At 43.8% G+C, this 24,195-nt stretch overlaps 1 protein-coding gene across 1 annotated transcript; it reads left to right on the plus strand.

Moving 5' to 3' along the window:
- The first annotated feature begins 9,183 nt into the window (after positions 1-9,183).
- LOC134290826 (uncharacterized protein K02A2.6-like) lies at positions 9,184-22,466 on the plus strand. The gene is made up of 2 exons (XM_062858031.1): positions 9,184-10,421; positions 19,901-22,466. Exons 1-2 carry the CDS (start codon positions 9,595-9,597, stop codon positions 22,464-22,466), a joined length of 3,393 nt encoding a protein of 1,130 aa, XP_062714015.1. The 5' UTR covers positions 9,184-9,594.
- The last annotated feature ends 1,729 nt before the right edge of the window (positions 22,467-24,195 follow it).

The following is a 24,195-nucleotide window of genomic DNA, read 5'->3' on the forward strand; positions in this document are numbered from 1 at the left end:
GTGAAGGTCATTTACGATGTAGGAAAGTATGAGAACATGCCTTATGGGGTTTTCTATGAGTAGTTTATGGAAAGCGTAATGCTTAAAGCTTAATGATAACGACTTGCACGAGGTCCATGTGTAAACCAGTGTAAGTCTCTATAAGGCCTGAAGAGACGGGAATTCTGAGCATCCCTAGATTGGCTAGTCGGGCTTTGTAGTCTGTGTGGCAAATCATCGTACAGTCTACTATCGCTCTTGAAACGTGGTATTCATTCATTCGTGTGGAAACTGCCTGCTGTTCAAGACGCGGTTGAAAAAGGCCGGAGCTCGGCTAGTTTAATCGTTTAGTTCTGAGCCAAAAGTGTGGTTTTAGTTCACATTTCAGAAGTGGGATTTTAACACCTGATCGCCTGAAGAAACTACGGTCTGCAGTAGGTAAAAGTGATTGTTGGTTAAGAATCTATTCCATATTTGGTGAGTATTCTGTAATAGTAGTCGGTTCAACTGGGCATGAGAAAAAACTTTGTGACATGTCGCGACATAGCGTTGCGCCCTATAGGTGCGAGAAAAGTACAGACGATAGCGCATGTATTGATTTCCGGTGCGCATACGAAGAAACATGCATGAACCCTCGAGTGAACTTTCTGTACTCATATTCACATTATTGACGAGTGTGCGTATGTGTGTATGTGAGTGGGCGCCCCTGAATGTCAAGAGTGTATGCGTCATGTATCAGAATGTGATGTCGAATTTGAGAACAAAGATTGTGTGTGTGACTGACAAAGCAAGTGGCTGCAACTGCAGAAAAAGCCGCCATTGTTGAAATTTTTCTACCATCGTACAGACGCCCCGATTGACGCTCTGAAATTAAATAGGAAATATAGATCGTAAAAAGAATACTTACAGTGCTAGTGTGCCAGAAACAGATCACTGTGTAAAGTTCGCTGTAAGTTATAAAAATAATCCATCTAATGTACACACTCGAAAGAAATTTGTGTTAATTTTTCCAGCGTTCTTTTGCCGGTAACAAGCGACTATTGCCAGTAACAAGTTTCGCTTCAACTTTTACCACAACTTGCTTCTCGTTATTGGTAAGTGCTAATTTCGATCATGTGGGACACGATAGTATATTTCGCATACTTTCCAACAGCAGGCAGTCACTATGAACCGATTGCGTGTTGATTATGATCGCCGACCGAGACGTGCCGCTGATGCAGACGATAATGATGCAGGTCTCGCGATGCGGTCAAACGAGGTGGAGGCCATAATATCCGAATTCGATCCTGACACCAATCGCGGCCAGTCTGCCGAAGACTGGCTCAACGAAATTGACTCGATGGCCGAAATTTTTGGCTGGGACCAACGGCGAACCCTGTTGTATGCCTGCATGCGACTGAAAGGCCCTGCAAAGTTTTGGTTTGATGGGTGCAAACAGGAGCTGCGCAACTGGCGGATTTTCAGAGAGAGGCTATTGGAAAATTTCCCAACCGTCGTCGACACCGCTGGAATTCACAAGAGATTTCTCAACTTGAAGAGGAAGCCGGACCAATCGGTGGAAGCATATTTCCACGAAACAGTGGCTCTGGGGCGGAAGATAAGGCTGTCGGATGACCTGATCAAGCATTATCTGATTAAGGGCCTACCATATGCATCGACTCGAGCCGTCATGGCGCAGGACCCCGCTGTCACCTTGCCACAGTTTCTGAACGCGCTTATCCGGGTGGAGCGAGCAACGAAGGATATCGAGAAGCGAGATACTGAAGCTGCTGGGCGATATGCAACCAACAAAACTCCAGGCCGGAAATCACTCGATGCCAGGAAGTCGATGGACGTCAATCGTACTGCCACTGCTGTACGCAGCGCGGCTCCTGTGCAAATGGAGCAGCAGCCCGGTCCATCGAAGGCAACCGCGTCAACCCCATTGAATCAAAAACGCCAGTGTTTCATTTGTCGGTCTGAGGAGCATCTAGCACGTAAATGCCCTCAGCGCAAGGATTTTCGTTCCGAGGTGGTATCCAACCGCGCCACCATGTAAATAAAGTGGTTTATTCGAAGATTGCCAATGTCAAAGGTGTTCAGGTCACTGCTTTCGTTGATTTAGGTAGTGAGAGAACGCTTTTGAAAGAACAAAAAGTTGGCATTGGATATTGAAAACGAGAAGTCATTACTGAAGGGATTCGCCGGTGGTGTCTGCACAACAATTGGAGCAGTGACAGAAACTATCGAAGTGGACGGATTCGTCAATAAGCTAAGGATTTTGGTAGTTCCCGATGACGTGATGCAGCATGACTTGCTAGTAGGGGACGACTTCTTTGGCCGAGAAGGAGTGAGTGTATTGAAAACAACGGACGCACTCGCCATCCGATGTGATAAGCCGACGGTCCTGAATGTAGAAGCATCAAGTAACCATAGCACTACAATACCATTGACAATTGACGATTTGAATATTGGACCTTCTTCGGAGAACGCAAAATTACAGCTGGTGAACCTAGTGAATCGATATCGCTCCTGTTTCGCAGTGAACCTGAAGGAGATTGGTTATACGGATATTGAAACAATGCACATTACGCTGAAAGAGGATAAGGTGGTTAGACATGTCCCCTACAGGGTAGCATACGGTCAACGAAAATACTTGCAGGATGAAATAAAGGACCTTCTCGAGAATGACATTATAGAAGTTTCAACGTCCGAGTATGCTAGCCCAGTAGTAATCGTACCAAAAAGGACTGGTGGTCATCGAATGTGCGTGGATTACCGTATGCTCAACTCTATCATCCAAAAGGAACATTTCCCCACCAATCTCGTTGAAGAAGAGATCAACAACCTGAGCGGTAAGCGTGTGTTCACTTTATTGGATATGATGAATGGATACTTCCAAATCGGCGTTGCTGAAGATTCGCGAAAATACACTGCCTTCGTTACACCGGATGGACAATACCAATTCAAGCGTGTACCGTTTTGTCCAAAATTACGGTCAAATTGCAGCTCCTCTCACCAGGCTGACAGGAAAGGTTCCCTTTGTTTAGTGAAAAGCCGAACAGAGTGCATTTGAAAGTCTTAAATTTGCCCTGACTAGACGACCAGTACTGGCTCTTTATGATCCTTCTCTCGAACATGAAGTTCACTGTGACGCAAGCAGTTTCGGGTTGGCAGGGATTCTCATACAAGTCAATGAGAAAAATGAGGCTCAGCCCGTAATGTATTACAGCAGAGCTACGTCAGATCCTGAATCTCGATACCACAGTTACGAATTGGAGGTCTTGGCAGTGGTTGAAAGCTTGAAAAAGTTTCGCTACTATTTGCTCAATAAGCACTTCACCGTCTATACCGACTGCCAGTCCTTGGCGCTAACACGTGCCAAGAAGGAGCTTCAACCTCGCATTGCTCGTTGGTGGCTAACCATTCAAGAGTTCTCCTTTGACTTGAAGTTCCGATCTGGTCGGCAAATGAATCATGTCGATAGTCTTAGCCGTAATGTAATACGTCGTGCTGGAGAAGTTGAACGTGTCATGGCTATAACTGTCGATAGCTTCGATTGGGTAGCAGCACTACAACTCCAAGATGGTAAAATCTGTAAGGTGAAAAAAATGCTAGAGGGATTATTAACGCCAGAAAAGGATATAATCAAACGTTACAAAGAAGCTAACGGTCGCATTTTTCGTGTAACACCAAATGGCCTGAAATTCGTTGTACCAACGAAGGTGCGTTTTCATGTCGTCAAGTCGTTGCACGACGATATGGGACATCCCGGAATAGATAAAACAACCGAGTTGGTAAATCAGGACTTCTGGTTCGAGAATATGAACGCTTTTATTAGGCAGTATGTGAAATGTTGCATTGAGTGCGCAGCAAACAAGCGAGGACTCGATGAAACTCGGATTACAATTCACACTCACCTGAAGCAGCCTATTCCTTTCTGGGTAATCCATGCTGACTACTGTGGCCCTTTTCCGAAAAGTAAGAGGCAAAATACTCAGGTTCTTGGTATCATCGATGCCTTCACAAGATTCATTATTTTGCGCCCTACGAAAACTTGCAGTACGTCTGGAGTAGTTTCAGTTCTGAAAGAAATTTCACAGTACTTCGGAACGCCTAAGGTATTATGCTTTTGGTCGAAATACGAAGTGACCGAACGTGCGAAAATTGATTTTTAACCTACTTAGAAATGTCGCAACTCAATTTGGATTAGTGCATATTGTTGCTCTTAATTAGCTTAATGATGCGCAACAGAAAAAACAGATTAAAATTTACTTCGCAGCTGCAACTTTGCATGTGCTTCTAGCGACGACTTCGATTTGGTGGTGCGACGATAATACTTGTGACCGACAGAGGAGCCGCTTTCATGGCTAAATCGTTTGCTGAATTTTGCGAGGAAAGGGATATTAAGCACTCACCAGTAGCAGCCAAAACACCAAGAGGAAACGGACAAATAGAGAGGTGTTTTCAGTATGTCACCAACGCATTGAAATGTTTTTCCATGGACTCGGACGAGCGTGATTGGGATTTGAATCTACCAGCTGTTCAATGGGCCATGAACACAATGAGAAACCGAACTACTGGGGAGAGTCCGCAAGTTCTACTGTTTGGATACCGCCCGAGAAATGTATTGAGCAACAAACTTCTTAATGCATTACATGATGAAGCAGATCTTGCTGAAGAAAAGGAGCTACTTCCGGAAATAAGACAAAAGGCTCTTCAGAGAATGACCTGCTACTCCGAGCAACATGCTGAACGTTACAACGCTACTCACAAGGCTCCTCAATCATACAACGTAGGTGATTTGGTACTATTGCGATACGAACCTCCAGCAGATGGTGGTTCTCGGAAGCTGATGCCACGATATCGTGGACCATATGTGATTGACAAGGTTCTTGGTGCCGACCGGTACGTGGTCAAGGATACGCCAGCTACTCAAGTAACACAAAAACCATTCGAATCCGTATATGCAGCCGACAAGATCAAGTTGTGGGGAAAACCTCCGGAAGATAATTTCCCTGATGTCGAGGAAGACGATAACGAAATCAACGAACATTGAAACAGGTATGGATGAGCTGAAATAAGACTTATAGGATTCAAAGTAATTATTTGTTCATTTTTTGTTGTTCACAGTAACTCTTACGAATTTCCCGAACTATTGGATTGAATTCGACGAATTGAAAGGATGACAATAAATAAAACTTTTTCATTTGGAAGTAAATGTGTCTTTAATAGTTACATATCTGCTTTGATTGGAAGTTATGAAGGAAAAGAAATATGTTTACCCTGATCATTCCCTTATATCGTATGAGAAATGTGTTACCCGAGTTCATGAAGTTTTATTGATGATTGCGGAATGGATTTCTCGATCGATGTCATGTGTTGAAGAAAGTGGAATTTAACATGATTTCGCTGAAATAAAAGATAAAAACATTCAGCAGACAACGACTCTTTAGTATCGGTTCTTTGAGAGTTATTAAATAGTTGTTGTGACAAAAAAAATACTTTGTGTAAACAGTAACGGTTCTTTGAGAGTTACTATTAAACGGGGTGCTTATAGTGAACAAACCATTAATGACCCAATAAAGACATTTAGTAACGGTGCTTTGAGAGTTACTAAGTTGGCAGACGACGGACCATGATGAGTTGTTTGTTAGACATAATCTAGTTTAAAGAGAGGTTTCTGTAAGGCCTATCTCCGGGGCGGAGATAAGCAGGATGGCCGAATGTAAACCAGTGTAAGTCTCTATAAGGCCTGAAGAGACGGGAATTCTGAGCATCCCTAGATTGGCTAGTCGGGCTTTGTAGTCTGTGTGGCAAATCATCGTACAGTCTACTATCGCTCTTGAAACGTGGTATTCATTCATTCGTGTGGAAACTGCCTGCTATTCAAGACGCGGTTGAAAAAGGCCGGAGCTCGGCTAGTTTAATCGTTTAGTTCTGAGCCAAAAGTGTGGATTTAGTTCACTCATGTTCTTCAGATCTGAGCTGCGTTCTGTCACTTAGATTTTTGCTACATGGCATTGAGGTGATGACCTTTCCTTCCTAAGGATTAACAGCACCTATTGAGAGCTGCCTTACTGCTTAAATGACTATTTGTTCTTAAATCAAAAGCACTTGCAACATTTATTCTACATTTTCATGTGTCTGAAACAAATACTCAATCGAGAACGGAGCCTGTGGGGGGCCAAGTAACAATGCATGCTGAACAGTGAGAGCAATAGCTGAACATTTGAGCTTAACAGCTGCACAATTGATTGATTACTGATTAAGCCTTAATTCAGCCTTTCAATGAACCTCAAATCAGCTAAAGGTTGAATAAAATCACCAAAATTAGATGTTTTAGGAGCTAAATAAAAGATTAAACTATTTGTGCTTAGCGTCTGTTCAAATGAAGGCTGCTTTAAAATAGTTGGAAAAACGTTTATACAACATCAAATTGTTACTTACGCCATAGGCCCATATAGTATTCATATTTTGCTGCTTGAAGGTAGGGTTCTGGTGCAGTCGACCCTCACTTCTTGTGCCACTCGTGGGATCAGATCTCAGATGACAAAAGGACACACTGACCAGGAACATTCGCATGAACAACTTGAAGCCCAGTTAGATAGCAAATAACTTAAAAATCTGTCCAGTTGTCCATCGGTGAATTCGGACAAGTCCTCCGAAATGAAAGATTGCGACAAGGACATTCGAGTAGGCGTCACCATCAAGACATCAGGCAGAATACTTGTCGAAAATCTAAGAAAAACCTCGGAAAGTGGACAGAATCAAGTCAAGGTGCCGTAAATTCCTAACCACATCATCCTTGACAGGGATGGCATGCTCCTCAGTGTGAGTGCAAGTGTGCGCGGTTTTATTATGGAAATGAGCTGCCCTGTGCACAATTTCAGTGCGGAATGCCACAACAACACAAACAACACAACAGTAAATACTGGTTCAAGATACAATCATTAAAAAATAAGGAGACAATCGGAATATAGATTTAAAACCCCTATTCAGAGTCAGGGCTATGAAAACAGGCTTCCTTGTTATAATAGCTATGACCAGGCTACAGTGAACTGGTTAAAAAAGATAACTCCCTGTCTGCATACGTGTATGAGAGGGAGTTCAGTTGATGGCGGTCGACGAAAAGAACATTCTTAGATCGGAAATCTTGGTAGCTTACCTTCCGAATAGCGCAATGAAAAGCAACGAACAAATGAAGGCATTCATCAAGTCACAAATTGACTTCAGTACGGACCCCTGGAGAGTTCTACAAAGATCTTTTAATGGAAATGATTTTGACAAGATGGAGATTTCAAATCAACTAATCAAACTGCAAAACAACGTCGTGTTAGCAAAAGCCTGTCCTTATCGGACAGAAATACTACCTGCAGGTTCAGAGCTGCTACTATGACACCGGGGAAACATGTAGAGAACCCGTTGCTGGGCCCTTAAGTGGAGCAGTAGCAACAAACTCCGATAAGTATTACTGGCGATGAATGAGGAAATTCGTCTACGACTGTGTCCCAAAAACGAACTGATAAAGCGAACCCGGAAATGGTAGGAACCGTAGTGAGAGCGACAGTTTGCGAAGTTTTTCCAGAGAAGACATGAACTTGGAGTTGGTACAGACCGTGGGTGAGTAATCTTAGGGTACTGGGTCTCACAACAGTGTCAAGATTTATGTTGCTCCTTCTACAAGTACAGCTATGCTAAAGCATGGACGCATTAATTTTTCTCCCATGACAGAATTCATCAAACGAGGCATCGTAGTCATCAGGGTTGAGGTTCTAAAAGCCGGACGTAAGTTTAAAGTTAATATAGCAGCAACTTACTTTCCTGGTGATGAAGAAAAGAATCTCCCACGTCCTCATTCTGCGACTTTGTCATCTGATACAAACAGCAAAACCTGCTTTTTATCATCGGTTGCGATGCCAACACTCGCCATACTGATGTATCGGAAGGTAGTGCCATCAACAAGCGAGGTGAGTATCTTTGGGAATATTCTGGACGAACATTTGAAAAGGGCCTATCTGCTTTGCGTAAACAAACATGTTTTTGTCTCTGTAGGGCCCATCTGCATCCACCCACGCACGTCAACACCCTTATCAGAAAGAGTGTTCTTCAAGCTATCTGTTAAGGGTGTTGATGTGCGTGGGTGGATGCAGATGGGCCCTACAGAGACAAAAACATGTTTGTTTACAAAAAGCAGATAGGCCCTTTTCAAATGTTCGTCCAGAATATGTTAACTCAAGGTGACATGAAGTTCTTGGTGTAACACTTTTTAGTCAATTTGATAACAGTCAATAACAGATAGAATTGCGTCTTGCCAAGTATTGCTGTGTGCGTTCAAGATGCAAACAGTGCCCAAATGCACTTCAAATGCGGTAACACAATGCTTCCAAGGGCAACCTAGCAACCATTGTCAATATCAGCGCCACCCTGTGATAAAAAAGCTCCCGTTGACATTGGGTTACTTGTTAGAAAATCTTACCGCATTTGGTATTTTCATTTCTGTTGGATCACAGCAATCAATGGATTTACACGTCAACTGAATAATACTCTAAACACGAATTAATCATCATAGCAGCCTTTGCTCCATTATATAAGCAGAGGAATCTGCACTGGTTGATTCATTCTAAGTTTGGCTTCCAATAAAGCAACTACTACTTAAGAACTACAAGAAAAGCATTTTCATTCCGGAAGTTACCGGACATATCAATTTGGCGACGAGAACCCGAAGCAATGGCAGACCTTCAGCAAGCAATACTCCAGATGGCGGAACTCCTACAGAAGCTGGCGCAACCAACACCCAGTAACCCGGAGCAAACCCTAGAAGCCTTGGCTACGAACATCAGTGAGTTTTCTTTCGATCCGGAAAATGGAATTACTTTTGACAAGTGGTACAGCCGGTACGTGGACCTCTTTGATTCGGATGCCAAGAATCTGGAAGATGCCGCCAAGGTACGATTGCTGCTAAGGAAGTTGGATACACCCTCGCACACCCGATACGTCAACTACATTCTGCCGAAGCTTCCCAAGCATGTCAATTTTGCGGACACCGTCGAAATCCTCAAGAAAATTTTTGGAGCTCAAACCTCAACATTCAACAAGCGTTTCCACTGCCTGCAGCTTGTCAAGTCAGAAGCCGAAGACATTATCAGCTACGGAGGCAAGGTGAATCGAGCATGTGAGGATTTCGATTTCAAGAACATGAAAATTGATCAATTCAAGTGTTTGGTGTTTGTCTGTGGTCTGAAAGGTCATAGCTACACCGACATCCGAGCCAGGCTACTTTCCCGGATCGAAGGCGAGACACCAGAAAATCCCGTTACTCTCCAGAACCTCATTGACGACTATCAACGGCTCATCAATTTGAAGGCGGACACATCCATCATCGAGCATCAATCAAGTTCGAAATCATCAGTGCACGCCGTCCAGGAGAAGAAGGGAAATTCACGTCAACAGCAGTCTTCGAAGCCGGAAGGTAAAGTTCCTCGTACACCTTGCTGGCAATGCGGCCAAATGCACTATGTTCGGGATTGTCCTTTCTCGGATCATCAGTGCAAACAGTGCAATCGTGTTGGCCACAAGGAAGGCTACTGTGGCTGCCTGTCCAAGCCGAAGTCAGTTCCAGCCAAGGAGAAATGAATGAACAAGTCCAAGAAATTCCGTCAAGCGAAAACCCGTGGCGTTTACATAGTGAATCACATCGCTCAACACTCCAGCAAACGGAAGTACGTGCCCACATTCATCAACGGCGTGGCAACCAAGCTACAACTGGATACAGCAAGCGACATTACAGTGATCTCACAGCAAACATGGAACTACCTCGGAAAACCAGCGATTAAGAAACCAACGATTGAAGCGATGAATGCGTCCGGAAAACCGCTCCAATTGCTAGGAGAATTCCAGTGCGAAGTCAGTATCAACGGTAAGACTGCTCAAGGAAGATGTTTCGTCACAACGGCTGCAAACCTCAACCTGCTAGGCATCGACTGGATTGAGCTGTTCCAGCTGTGGTCGGTTCCCATCGATTCGGTCTGCAATCAAGTCAGGACGAAGACAATCGATCATCAAATCCGTGAATTCCAAGCGAAGCACAAGGACGTTTTCGACTATTCTCTGGGGCATTGCAAGAAAATGAAGGTGAAGCTTTTCCTGAAGCCGGATGCAAAGCCTGTTTTCTGCCCCAAGCGGCCAGTTCCTTTCAACACCGTTCCATTGGTCGATGCCGAACTCACAAGATTGCAAACGTTGGGCATCATCGAACCCGTCGACTTTTCCGAGTGGGCTGCTCCTATTGTGGCGGTACGCAAACCAAACGGCCGAGTTCGCATCTGCGCGGACTACTCAACGGGACTCAACGAAGCACTCGAGGCAAATCACTACCCGCTTCCGACGCCGGAGGAAATATTCGCGCAGCTCAACGGCAGTACCGTCTTCAGCATAATTGATCTTTCCGACGCGTACCTGCTGTAACCCCCCCGGTACTAAGCTCAGTGGATACAGTAATCACAGGGTCGGAATGCTGGATCAGTACAACAACTCAACTACACTCAGAAATCCATCTCCAGCGGGAACTCATAATGAGGCTATATCCATAAGTACTGCTGAAGGATAACACCCACGAATAGCGTCTTATGGTTTACCTTTCGCTCAAAAGCCACACTGTAAAAAATCTTCTGACTAAATCACTCTAGCGAGGGAGGCATGAAAACTCCTTTCGAGTTCGGGATAAACGGGACCAATATAGCACAGTGGTGAGATTTTTCGACACATTAAAATGCCTTTAAACTCAATTTTCTCATGCACATACATATATTAACAATTTTACAAATATATAAACTTTTGGGTTTTAGCTTATTCTAATTGTGACGTCACATTTTACATTTTACTTGCGGTTTTGCGTGGGTTTTGGTTTATGTGGGCAATTTCTAGCGGTGGCTGCTTTCCGAAACCGGGCGATTTCTAGTGGCGACGATGAACCCCGGAGGTGGTCTAGGGTAACAGCGCAGATTTCCGGCCTCAACTCACAGAAGTTCCTTTAGAGGAGGGGGAAAGATGATGCGAAATTCCCAGCCGGATGGGGAAATTCCAGCAAACGTTGAGGGTCGTTTGAAACTCGTCGAATGGTCCTGAATTCAGGCACTGGTTTGCCCAAATCGTGGGATTAGGCCCGAAGCTCTTCAAACGAGATGGCGATTACTGGCCTATGCCCTCCAGACAAGATGGCGGTGATTCTGAAGGCAATCGGCGCTTCCGTGGTAGGCTTCCGTCCCTTTTGTCTCTTTGTCTGGCAACTTGAATGGTCTCCGCCAGACAAAAGCTGTTAAAATAAAAGAAAAAGGCCCCTCGTGGACCTATGTACGCCGATTAGATTTTGCCACATAATTTTGACACCCACCACACAAACCACTTTTTATTTTTCGCAATTAACCGCTTATTTGTAATAGTGCATGGAAATTACCTTTTTCTTTCACGATCTATCCTAATTTGATGAGCACGGTAAGTGTTCGGCGATAATGTGCCACTTTACCCTAGATTTAAGAACAATAGATTTTAGGTTTTCTATACATTTTTAGCTTCTAATACACTAACTCACTTTAACCGTACTTGGATAGTTTTAAGTTTACTAACTTTACTTTAAGAAAGTACTAACCGCACTAGCCCTACAGATTAAAGAGCAAAAAAAACATGTTAAAAAAAAATCACCACCATGCACTCGCACTTTTTGCGTACTTCGTAGTTTAAATTTCCGTCGCGCACTTTCTACTTGCTTGAGCGGTTGGGACAGAATAATCGTTACAGTGCTATTTGCCAAGCTCGCTACCGTACAATTTTCCATAAGGCACACGAACGAATCCGAATTCGTCGTGTTCATGCATTTCGTATTCGGGAGTGCCATGCCCCTCGCCCTACCTATGACTGCCTCCTGCGGCTGAGTGTCTTTTGCCACAGTTCACACCGCTGTTAACAAACTCCCTCATAGTGAGTGGTACCGTAGGTTGGGTGTTGGGAGAAAGAGTGACTTTCTTGTAGCTCAGTAAGCATAGCACAGGGTTGCAGTTAAGAGGGTAAATTGATTGTTGATGTCTCGTGATAAAGTTACGAGTTGAAGCTTGAAACCATCGGTTACAATACCTCCCCGACCGGGAAGAAAACGACATAAAACTTGCTAGAACTTTACCAGCTAACTCGTTTTCAACACAGAAGGTCATTTTGTTTGCCGGTTTTTACCATGTGTAAAACCAAACTATTTTAGCCGCTGACTACAATCTCTTCTTTGTTTTGGTTCTCTCTTTCTACATGGAAAGAGCAAAAAAAATAGGATTCTTGCTAAACAATCTCTCATAATGTGAGTTACTACATCTGTCAATTGTCTCCTATGTTTACAAAAATTTCATCAATTCGCGAAAAGTTTACTTCGTTTGAGCGCTCTAAAACGGGTCGAAATCCGGTATTTGTTATTCATTGATCGGTTTTGATGGCACTTGTACTGTTTTATAGGGATTTCAACCGCAATAAACATTCCGAGGATCAAGGAAACTTCCGTTCCAGGTAATTGACCTCCGTCCCCAATCAGTTTCAAATTGCATTCTGCAATCAAAACATTGGTTCTAATCTCTTCGTTCTCTAGTGTTTCAGTATCCAGTCTGCAGTACCGGAGTGACTTCTGTTTTAAAGTGAACGATTCTTCAGCAGTTGCAGCTAAGTATTCTGTGTTGATTTTAATTAAAACGTCAATATTTCATTGACAAAAATCAGGAGATCTAACTGGTAAATGTTCTTGTTTGTTTTCAGGTTCGAGGCTTCAGATCCGCGGCGGAGAAGATTCCTAGGGATTTGCCTGCATCATCTGTCAGCTCGTAGGAACTCGTCCCCACCCGGGCTTTGACCATGCAAGGAATGTACGACGGTGCAAGCTTCGCATTAAATTTATCTATGGCAGAAGACTGTTTAAAGTTTCGTTTTCATATACTTTTTGGCCAACTGAGTACACCGGAGCAATATGTTTCCTACGTAGATTGTAATATTGTGAGTTTTTGGTGTATTGTTTATGTAAGTTCTTGACAACCATGTCTCGAATAGATTGATCGATTTTAAGCTTGTTTTCGAGTCTTTCAGCATCCGAAACGTCTACTTTATCCCTGTCTACCCTATGTTCATCGCCTCTCCCAGTGACTTCGTGGCCAAAAAGGATCTTATAAGGAGAAAATCCTGTGGAACTGTGGGGTGTGGTATTTAGGACATGTTCCACTTCTGAGATTCGGCTGTCCCACAGGGTTTGGTTTTCCCGGACGTAAGTTCGGATACAAGCGTTGACGGTTCGATTTAGTCTTTCAACGGGATTTGCTTGACTATGATGTCGTGAATTAGCCCAATGTTGAATATTATATTTCTCCAGCAGGGACTTGAACTCTTTCGACAGAAAGGTTGAAGCATTGTCCGAAATCAAACATTCGGGTACTCCGTATCGACGGAACCAGTTTTCCTCTAAAATTTTGATCACCGAGGTTGTGGAAATCTTGCGAACCGGAAACAGCAAACTATATTTTGAAAAGAGATCCATCACTATTAGTAGGTGGCAGTTTCCTAACTTACTTCTAGGTAACGACTGTATGTAATCTATGGCCACTATTTGGAAAGGTTTTGTGGTTACTCTTTGCCTCCCCATAATTGGATGCTGCGATTGGTTACTGGGCTTGCTCTCTTGACAAATTGTGCATTTTTTTACATAGGACTTCACCTCTTTAGCCATATGCGGCCAATAATATCTTTTCCTGATTCGAGCTAGGGTTTTTTCATAGCCTAAATGAACCGCTTCATCATGCTCTTCAAATAAGATCTTTTCCCTTAGCTCAAATGGAATGCATATTTTCCACTCAAATCGGTAATCAACGTTATCCGGATTTGAGACAAACTTCTTCAGAATTCCGTTTTCAACACGGAAATCTTTAAAACCTTCCGGTTCTTCCTGGACTTTCCGACACATATAATTGTACCAGTCCGAATTAGTCGAATTAGCGCTGATCTCTTCCAGTGATCTGGACAGGGCGTCCGGTACAATGTTATCGACCCCTTTTCGATGAATAATTTCCATATCATATTTTTGTAGTTGAAGACTCCATCTGCACAACCGCGATGAGATCTTCCAGTTGCTTCTAAGAATAAAAGTTAGTGCGGACGCGTCGGTAATGACCGAAAATCGCGACCCTTCGACATAACACCGGAACCGTTCAAGAGAGCTTAGAACCGCTAAAGCTTCCTTCTCGGTAGCAGCATACCGTTGCTGAGTTGTGCTTAGCTTTTGCGAGAAATATGCTATAGGTCTATCGATCTCATCATACTTCTGCGTTAGGACGCCTGCCACTGCAGAATCACTGGCATCGCAGTGAATACAAAATGGTCTGTTAAAGTCCGGATTTGTTAGAATCGGAGCACTTATCAACATTTCTTTAATTTTTACAAAGGAGGATTCAGTGGCCTCATTCCACTTTACCGCTTTGGGATGGTCTTTGAGGAGGTCCGTTAAGGGTTTTACAATTTCACTAAACGACGCAATAAACCGTCTGTAATAATTACACATCCCTAGAAACCGGCGTACCGCCCTTAGGGATTTTGGCCTCTCGAAATTAACAATTGCTTCTATACGCTCCGGATTGGGACGGATCCCCGTTTGTCCAAGAATGTACCCCAAATATGCGACCTCCGATACGCAGAATTTAGATTTCTGTAAATTTATAGACAGGTTTGCCACTCGGAGTCTAGCTGCCAAATCCCTGAGCCTGTCCAGATGCTCTTCAAACGTGTTGCTTATCACGATGATGTCATCGAGATAAACAAACACGTTTGGTTCCAGTTCACTCCCTCCCAATACTCGGTCCATCAGCCGTGCTAAGGTTGCCGGACTATTCATTAGACCGAAGGGCATCCGAGTGAACTGGAACAGCCCCCTCCCCAACACTGAGAAAGCTGTATATTTCCTCGAACGAGGATGAAGAGGCACTTGTAAAAAGGCCTTCGATAAATCTATCGTCGATATGTACCGACTGGGGCCCAGTCTACTCAAAATTCTATCAGCGTGGGGGAGAGGGTAGGAGTCCCGGACAGTTCGCTCGTTAAGTTTCCGAGCATCTAGACAAAGCCGTACTGAACCGTCTGGCTTGTCAACGGGGATCAATCGTAATGCCCAATCACTATATGATCTTTCTATAATTCCGCTCTTCAGCATGGAATCAAGTTCTTGGTTGATCTTGTCCTGCCTGGCTGGGGAGGTCGGAAACGGATTGATACGGACCGGCGGAAGTTTCTTTGTCTCTTCCGACAGTTCTATCCTGTGATTAATCATGGAAGTGGTTTCTAATTGACCATCCACAGCAGGTTTAAATAATTGTTTTACTTCTTCAAGCTTAGCTAACTGATCTTCAGTTAGCGTAGTCTCGAAAATAGGTTCCTGCAGTTCTTCTATCGAAATAGGATCTTTAAAGGGCGTTATCGTCGGCACTATTCCGAACGATCGCCAGAAATCAGATCCTAAGATCAGTCCTCGTTTAACAGAGGGGATCACCAAGGCGGATACAATTTTCGTTACTGATCCAAAAGTAATTGGCAGCTCTACGCAGCCAACGACCTCTAGGTTTTGTCCACTTGCAGTGGTGATGTCTATATTAACCGGTTGTATTGTTAATTTGCAGGCTTTGATGAGGAAATTTGCACCTGAGCCCAAAACTGTACGATTTGCTCCGCTGTCCAGTAAACCTACCCTGGGAATTCCTAGAATTTCAACTTTTACAAACGGTCTGTCATCATTTGACAATTTTAAGAACTGTTCGTTGATTTCCATCTTTGATGATTGGGTATATTCACCATTCTCAACTCTTCTCCAACCTAACGACTCAAGATCTACTATATATTTCTCTGGGGATTTGGCTCTAACCTTTTCATCCGTCTGCCCCTTCAGACGGGTACCTAGGCGTTTTTTTCACACCATGGACAGGACTTAGTCTCCACATTCATAAATCCGCATTTATAGCAAAATTTATGTTTGGGCCGGTCACACTCGTTTTGGTGATGGCCGGGTAAACGACAGTTAAAACACGTTCCTGGCCGAAGAGGGACGTATTTCTCCACCAAAGTTTTCAAACCGTCAGGTGTGCTACCCGAACTTTTAGTTTTCTCAGAGGGCTGGTCTTCACTATGAGTCTTTTTGGTAACTCTTTCCTCCAATGGTTTAGGCGAATCTTTCTGTACTGGTCGGCTTTTGTCACTAAAGGGTTTCTGTTTTTGATAAGACTTCAACTCATTCACTTGGGTACGGCTTTTGTTAACTTGATCATCCTGGCTACGAGATTCATACTTGAACCAAAACGTGGCATCAAGTTTTCGGCCAAAGGCTTTCAAATCTGCCAAATTGTCGATCTGAGCAGCAACGACATGGCCCTTATAGTCAGCTCTGAGATTGCGAAACACAATCTCAAACTTTTTCTTCTCTGAAATTGGTTTAGTTAACGAATTGAAAATTTTCTGTATGTCGAAGAAAAAATCTTGAAATTTTTCCTTCGACCTCTGCTTTCTATCAATGGCTCTGACCTCACTCACATGATCATGATCAGGGCTCAAAAATTCTTTTTTCATTTCGGTCACCAAATCTTTCCAGGTCGTAAAATCTTCATTCTCCACCCCAGACATAAACCACAGCTTCGCTAAACCCGAAAAGAGATGAATTGCGGAGCGGAATAGTTCCTTATCGGAGACATCTTCCGACTTTGCATAAAATTCTACTTCGCGTATAAATTTCATCAAATCTCGACCTCCATCCCTACCATCATAGCGAAGGTTCCACTCTGAGACTGGTCTACTACGCCTTGCATTTGACCTTCTCGGCCTGGACTTCGACCCTCGTGGTGGTGAGCATGATAGCGAAGAGTCAGAATCTTGTTCGAAGTCGTCGTGTGCCCCCGACAACCGAAATCGTCTCAACATCCGTTCTGGTTCGGTAGAATGCTTTCTAGCTAAGCCTGATCCCGATGGTTGGAAACGACCGAAAGGAGCAGCTAGAGACGTGGATTCTACCGGCTCTAAATTTGATAGCAGCTGCCGCCGAGAAAGATTACTTCGGCTATCTCGTTTATCGGCTTCACTATCCAGATTACCTATGTCCGTATCGTCCGTTTGGGTTTCTCTGGACACACTCGGTACTTTAGACATTCCTTGTTTCGATAAATTTAATTGCGTCAATGAGTTGGATATCTGGAGCATGACTTCCTTTCGAATTGAATCGATAGGAGTAAAAATCGTGAAGTGCGTACTATATAATTGGCGAATGGTACTAACGAGTTTATCCAGATCTTCCAAATCATTATCCTCCTCCGCAGAAGATTGTATAGCGCAACACCGAACAAAATAATGCACTAATCGTGTTTTTAACGAATCTTTCACTCCTTCAAAAGTTCTTCTCTTTTCCAAACAATCACATATCTCCTTAATTGCTTTATCTATTAGTGCAATCTCGCCGTCTATAGTACGTCCTTCACATTTGGAAAAATCTAAATCTTTTGGATGGCCCTTTTCCTTTTTGAGAGTGTCCCGTAGACGTCTCCTAAGAACTGCTACACTTTCATTTTTTTCAAAAGGAACCGTCCGGATCTGAAGCTCAAACTCCACCTCCTCTTTTTCCAAGTGATGAACTAAGAGGGATTGGTATTTCATTTCTATCTCCGATTCCATGCTTGGGAGTGTTCTAGGTGATTATAGTTTTTCAATGATAACCAGTGTTCGCACCACGGCCAGATCAGCGTCTGTGCCCTATTCAGACTCACTCTTCTATCCAACAGTACTAACCCTTCTCAGTCACGATTAACGTTAATCGAACTCCAGGACGATTTTAAAGCGGCCTATGTGGCACTAGGGCTCACTAATTATCGTTGAAACACTGTAAACACCTTGAACACTGTCCCGAACTACGTATAAAATCATACAAAAATAAATAAATAAATCATAAATAACAATCAACTTCAACCCCTACAACATGCCAACAAAACAAATCAATGAATACTATTTACACGGCCCAGGGGCCTTACAACGCTAAATTTGATAACCTATAAAGCTACTCAGACACAGAGTCTTATTGAAAATTTGATATTCTAATTGATTGCAAGCACGGAACAAAACCGTCCCACTTGCTCTCACTTGCCGTTCGAAGAACGCAACAAGTTTCCTAAAACAGTATAACACTGTTTTCTCCTCCCCCGCACGGGTGCAGAGAGATGCTGTAACCGAATTATTTTTACTTTCTTGTTGGGCGCCAATTTGTAACCCCCCCGGTACTAAGCTCAGTGGATACAGTAATCACAGGGTCGGAATGCTGGATCAGTACAACAACTCAACTACACTCAGAAATCCATCTCCAGCGGGAACTCATAATGAGGCTATATCCATAAGTACTGCTGAAGGATAACACCCACGAATAGCGTCTTATGGTTTACCTTTCGCTCAAAAGCCACACTGTAAAAAATCTTCTGACTAAATCACTCTAGCGAGGGAGGCATGAAAACTCCTTTCGAGTTCGGGATAAACGGGACCAATATAGCACAGTGGTGAGATTTTTCGACACATTAAAATGCCTTTAAACTCAATTTTCTCATGCACATACATATATTAACAATTTTACAAATATATAAACTTTTGGGTTTTAGCTTATTCTAATTGTGACGTCACATTTTACATTTTACTTGCGGTTTTGCGTGGGTTTTGGTTTATGTGGGCAATTTCTAGCGGTGGCTGCTTTCCGAAACCGGGCGATTTCTAGTGGCGACGATGAACCCCGGAGGTGGTCTAGGGTAACAGCGCAGATTTCCGGCCTCAACTCACAGAAGTTCCTTTAGAGGAGGGGGAAAGATGATGCGAAATTCCCAGCCGGATGGGGAAATTCCAGCAAACGTTGAGGGTCGTTTGAAACTCGTCGAATGGTCCTGAATTCAGGCACTGGTTTGCCCAAATCGTGGGATTAGGCCCGAAGCTCTTCAAACGAGATGGCGATTACTGGCCTATGCCCTCCAGACAAGATGGCGGTGATTCTGAAGGCAATCGGCGCTTCCGTGGTAGGCTTCCGTCCCTTTTGTCTCTTTGTCTGGCAACTTGAATGGTCTCCGCCAGACAAAAGCTGTTAAAATAAAAGAAAAAGGCCCCTCGTGGACCTATGTACGCCGATTAGATTTTGCCACATAATTTTGACACCCACCACACAAACCACTTTTTATTTTTCGCAATTAACCGCTTATTTGTAATAGTGCATGGAAATTACCTTTTTCTTTCACGATCTATCCTAATTTGATGAGCACGGTAAGTGTTCGGCGATAATGTGCCACTTTACCCTAGATTTAAGAACAATAGATTTTAGGTTTTCTATACATTTTTAGCTTCTAATACACTAACTCACTTTAACCGTACTTGGATAGTTTTAAGTTTACTAACTTTACTTTAAGAAAGTACTAACCGCACTAGCCCTACAGATTAAAGAGCAAAAAAAACATGTTAAAAAAAAATCACCACCATGCACTCGCACTTTTTGCGTACTTCGTAGTTTAAATTTCCGTCGCGCACTTTCTACTTGCTTGAGCGGTTGGGACAGAATAATCGTTACAGTGCTATTTGCCAAGCTCGCTACCGTACAATTTTCCATAAGGCACACGAACGAATCCGAATTCGTCGTGTTCATGCATTTCGTATTCGGGAGTGCCATGCCCCTCGCCCTACCTATGACTGCCTCCTGCGGCTGAGTGTCTTTTGCCACAGTTCACACCGCTGTTAACAAACTCCCTCATAGTGAGTGGTACCGTAGGTTGGGTGTTGGGAGAAAGAGTGACTTTCTTGTAGCTCAGTAAGCATAGCACAGGGTTGCAGTTAAGAGGGTAAATTGATTGTTGATGTCTCGTGATAAAGTTACGAGTTGAAGCTTGAAACCATCGGTTACACTGCAGCTTGAAGTAGATGACGACTCCAAGAAGCTCCTCACCATCAATACTCATCGTGGACTGTTCCGGTTCAACCGTCTCGCTCCAGGGGTAAAATCAGCACCGGGGGCATTCCAACGCCTGGTGGACGGAATGATTGCGGATATTCCTGGTGTACGAACATTCATTGACGACGCTATCGTATTCAGCAAGGACATGAAGTCACACGCAGAATCACTCAATCTGCTCTTCAAGCGCCTCAAGGAGTACGGTTTCCACGTTAAACCTGAGAAGTGCCGATTCTTTCAAACACAACTCGGTTACTTGGGACACGTAGTGGACAGTCAGGGCATCCGCCCTGATCCGGAGAAAGTGAAGACCATTGCAGCCATTCCACCTCCAACCAACGTTCCGGAACTACGATCCTATCTTGGAGGAGCTATCAACTTCTACGGACGATTCGTGCGCAACCTACACGAATTGCGTCACCCGATGGACCAGCTGTTGAAGAAGGAATCAAAATGGCAATGGACTCCACAATGCCAGGACGCTTTTTACAAGTTCAAGAAAACACTTCAATCAAACTTGCTCTTGACACACTACGATCCAAAACTACCGATCATCGTAGCAGCTGATGCATCAAACACAGGGATCGGCACGGTTATCTTTCACCAGTTTCCCGATGGCAAAATGAAGGCAATACATCACGCTTCAAGAACGCTCGCACCTGCGGAACGGAACTATGGACAACCGGAGAAGGAGGCACTGGCGTTAATATATGCGGTAACGAAGTTCCATAAATACTTGCTCGGTCGGCATTTCACACTACTGACGGACCACAAACCACTGCTGTCCATCTTCGGTTCCAAGAAAGGTATTCCGCTACACACTGCAAATCGACTACAACGATGGGCACTCACAATGCTGAACTACGATTTCGAGATTCAATATGTATCAACGAACGATTTCGGATGCGCAGATTTGCTCTCACGGCTCATCAACCGAACCAATCAGCCAGAGGAAGAATACGTAATCGCAGCGGTCAACCTTGAGGAAGATCTTTCAAGCATTCTCTCCGACGCAGCAGAAAAGGTTCCGGTTTCGTTTGCAGCACTGCGGAAGGCTACATCAACAAACACTACACTCCAAACCGTTTCTAAACACATCCGTGAAGGTTGGCCAAATTGTTCCAAGGATCTCCCCATTGCAGTTCAACCGTACTATCACAGACGCGAGTCACTCACCATTGTTGACGGATGCATAATGCTTGGCGACAGAGTTGTCGTTTCTGACGAATTTCGACGAAGGATCCTGAAGCAATTTCATCGAGGTCATCCGGGAATAGTTCGCATGAAGTCCATAGCAAGGAGTTTTGTATACTGGCCCGGAATCGATCAAGAAATTGAGGACTACGTCAAGCGCTGTACACCGTGTGCAACGGCAGGAAAGGCTCCTACAAAGACAACATTGGAATCCTGGCCTGTACCTTCAAGACCCTGGTCGAGGATTCACATCGATTACGCTGGTCCAGTGGATGGAGTCTATTTCCTCGTGATAGCAGATCCCTACTCCAAGTGGCCAGAAGTTCATGTAACCAAGTCAACGACATCAAGAGCAACAATCAAATTACTGAATCAAACCTTCGCTACATTCGGTGTTCCAGAGGTACTCGTGTCAGACAACGGAACCCAATTTTCAAGTCACGAATTTCAAACTTTCTGCACCAGTCAAGGAATTCATCACATTCGCATCGCTCCATATCACCCGCAATCAAATGGACTAGCTGAAAGATTCGTGGATACTTTGAAGAGAAGCCTCCGCAAGATTCGCTCAGGGGGAGAAACACTAGAAGAAGCACTGTGCACTTTCTTGCAAGTATATCGCTCAACGCCCACCAATGACCTGGAAGGTAGATCTCCGGCGGAAATCATGTTCGGAAGACCTATTCGTACCATACAATCCATGCTCAGACCGAGTGAACGTGGAACCGCATCCAGGGACAGGAAAAAGCAAAACGACGCCTTCAATAAGAAGCACGGTGCAGTCCAGAGGAATTTCCAGCACGGCGATTCCGTATATGCCAAGGTTCATTCAACGAATTCCTGGAGATGGGAACCAGCAACCGTAATTGAGAAAATCGGGAACGTTAACTACAATGTGTTCCTGAACGATCAACAACGTTTAATACGGTCCCACACCAATCAACTCAAGAGTCGTGTTTCAGACAAGAGTTCAAAGAACCAACCATCTGCACTTTCCATATTCTTCGATGGATTCGGATTAACGGTCCCGACAGAAGCACCAGCGGATGTCGCTCCTCAAGTTCAACCTGCAATTCAACCGCTTGATGACCCACCTCTCAATAATCTGGAAGATTCTATCTTGACGGATGATATGTCGGATGGAGAAGCTGCTGGAACCGATGAAACCGAGGATGAACCGACTCCAACTCCGAATGCAATTGATGAACCACAACCAGCCCAACCTGTGACTCCAATCCTAGAAAGAGGACGACGCATGATTCAACTACCAGCCCGGTTCAAGCCCTATTGGATGACGAAACCTTAAGGGGGGAAATGTTGGATCACAGCAATCAATGGATTTACACGTCAACTGAATAATACTCTAAACACGAATTAATCATCATAGCAGCCTTTGCTCCATTATATAAGCAGAGGAATCTGCACTGGTTGATTCATTCTAAGTTTGGCTTCCAATAAAGCAACTACTACTTAAGAACTACAAGAAAAGCATTTTCATTCCGGAAGTTACCGGACATATCAATTTCCAATGCACACAACAATACATATCTGACGAGGTATCTCTCTCAGATTATAAGCATATCACCTTCTCAATAGCGGGAGGAGAAGACCTGAAGGAATTATATCTTCTTCTTCGTTGTTGCTCTACGTTCCCACTGGAACTTGGCCTGCCTTATCTTCCACTTGTGTTCTTCCACTTGTGTTCCACACTTCCACAGTTATTAATTGAAGGGCTTTCTTTGCCTGCCATTGCACAATTATATATTGTGAGGCAAGTACAATGATACACTATGCCCAGAAAAATCTAGAAAAGTTCCCGCCGCCTAGAGATTGGCGATTCAAAACTTTATCCATATGGCTGATAGAGACCCCGGGAATTCTATCGAGATCCAAATAATACCAACTATGGTGGTTGTACAAGCAACTTTTAGCGACTAAGGAACACTTCCTGGACGCAAAATTAAAAACAGTAGAGCAATTAGAAAAAAGCTCCTAAAACGGTCACTATAAATGTAATCATACTAAGAAAAATGTCCATAAAGAAAAAGGATTTCATACAGAAACGTTGTCTTAGTTCACGCAATAGATGTACCGTAGTTCACATGGTTTTGACATGCTTTAGAACTTGACACTTGAGTACCGTTAAGCATGTTAAAGTTATTGGAATGGAGTGGCCGTAGATCGGACAGCGAAATAAAACACGTGTGTGTTCTATGAGCTACAACTTGAAAGTGAAAATTTATTTCTCATAACTTAATGCTATGCGCACCATGCGCGTTACCATGGTGATACGTTCTATATTCAAATATGTCATGGCATGCTGCGCCTCACGTCGTCATCTCCTACAAAAGATGCCGGCTTTGAATAGCCCTGTGGACGTTCCTACGGATCAACTGTTCCGGTGAAAAAAATCCACCAAACAGGTGGACCCCAATTCAAGGCTTCAATGCGACCCGTGCCGAGCAACGAATGATCGAGGAAATGAAAAAGATGCTCAATCGTTAACGGAACCCTGTGAGGCACCTGGCAATCTCTCACGGCAATTCGTCCCTTACCGAATCCGTTCAGGTGTGGTGGACTTTGTTTCCCGTGTGACTCGTGGGATTCGAAAATGAGGTTAAATACCTATAATAATCAGAGATCAGTAGTGGTGTTGGCGAGGTTAATCCTTTCGCAAGAAACGAGTAAGCTAGTTCTTGTCTAAGGGGAGCAGAAACAGAAGGAGGTAGCTTTGCGTGAAGTATCAGCGTAGGAAACCACATTTCCTCCCGGGATAGTGCGCCAGGAGAGCTCATGGATGGAGCGTGGTTCATGAGGCTCATCAATAAAAACAGAAATGGGCTTTCTGCAATCAGGGTAACTGCACTGCAACTTGACTCCATAATTGATTTTGCGTTCTCGAAGTCGAATAACAGCAAGGACCTCAATCAAGTCGTTGTATCAGTCCAGTTTTAGGTTTCTGTAACGGTTTTTGAGTTTCGGGAACATTAGGTTCTTGTACCGACTTTTCGAACCCTCTAAGCAGAATACCTACT

Source organism: Aedes albopictus, chromosome 3, assembly GCF_035046485.1.
Source record: "Aedes albopictus strain Foshan chromosome 3, AalbF5, whole genome shotgun sequence".
NCBI classification, from domain to species: Eukaryota; Metazoa; Arthropoda; class Insecta; order Diptera; family Culicidae; genus Aedes; species Aedes albopictus.

Coding starts and splice junctions, on each gene's coding strand:
- LOC134290826 (XM_062858031.1), top strand. CDS start 9,595: ATGAACAAGTCCAAGAAATTCCGTCAAGCGAAAACCCGTGGCGTTTAC. Junction 10,422..19,900: donor CTTTCCGACGCGTACCTGCT/GTAACCCCCCCG, acceptor TACGAGTTGAAG/CTTGAAACCATCGGTTACAC.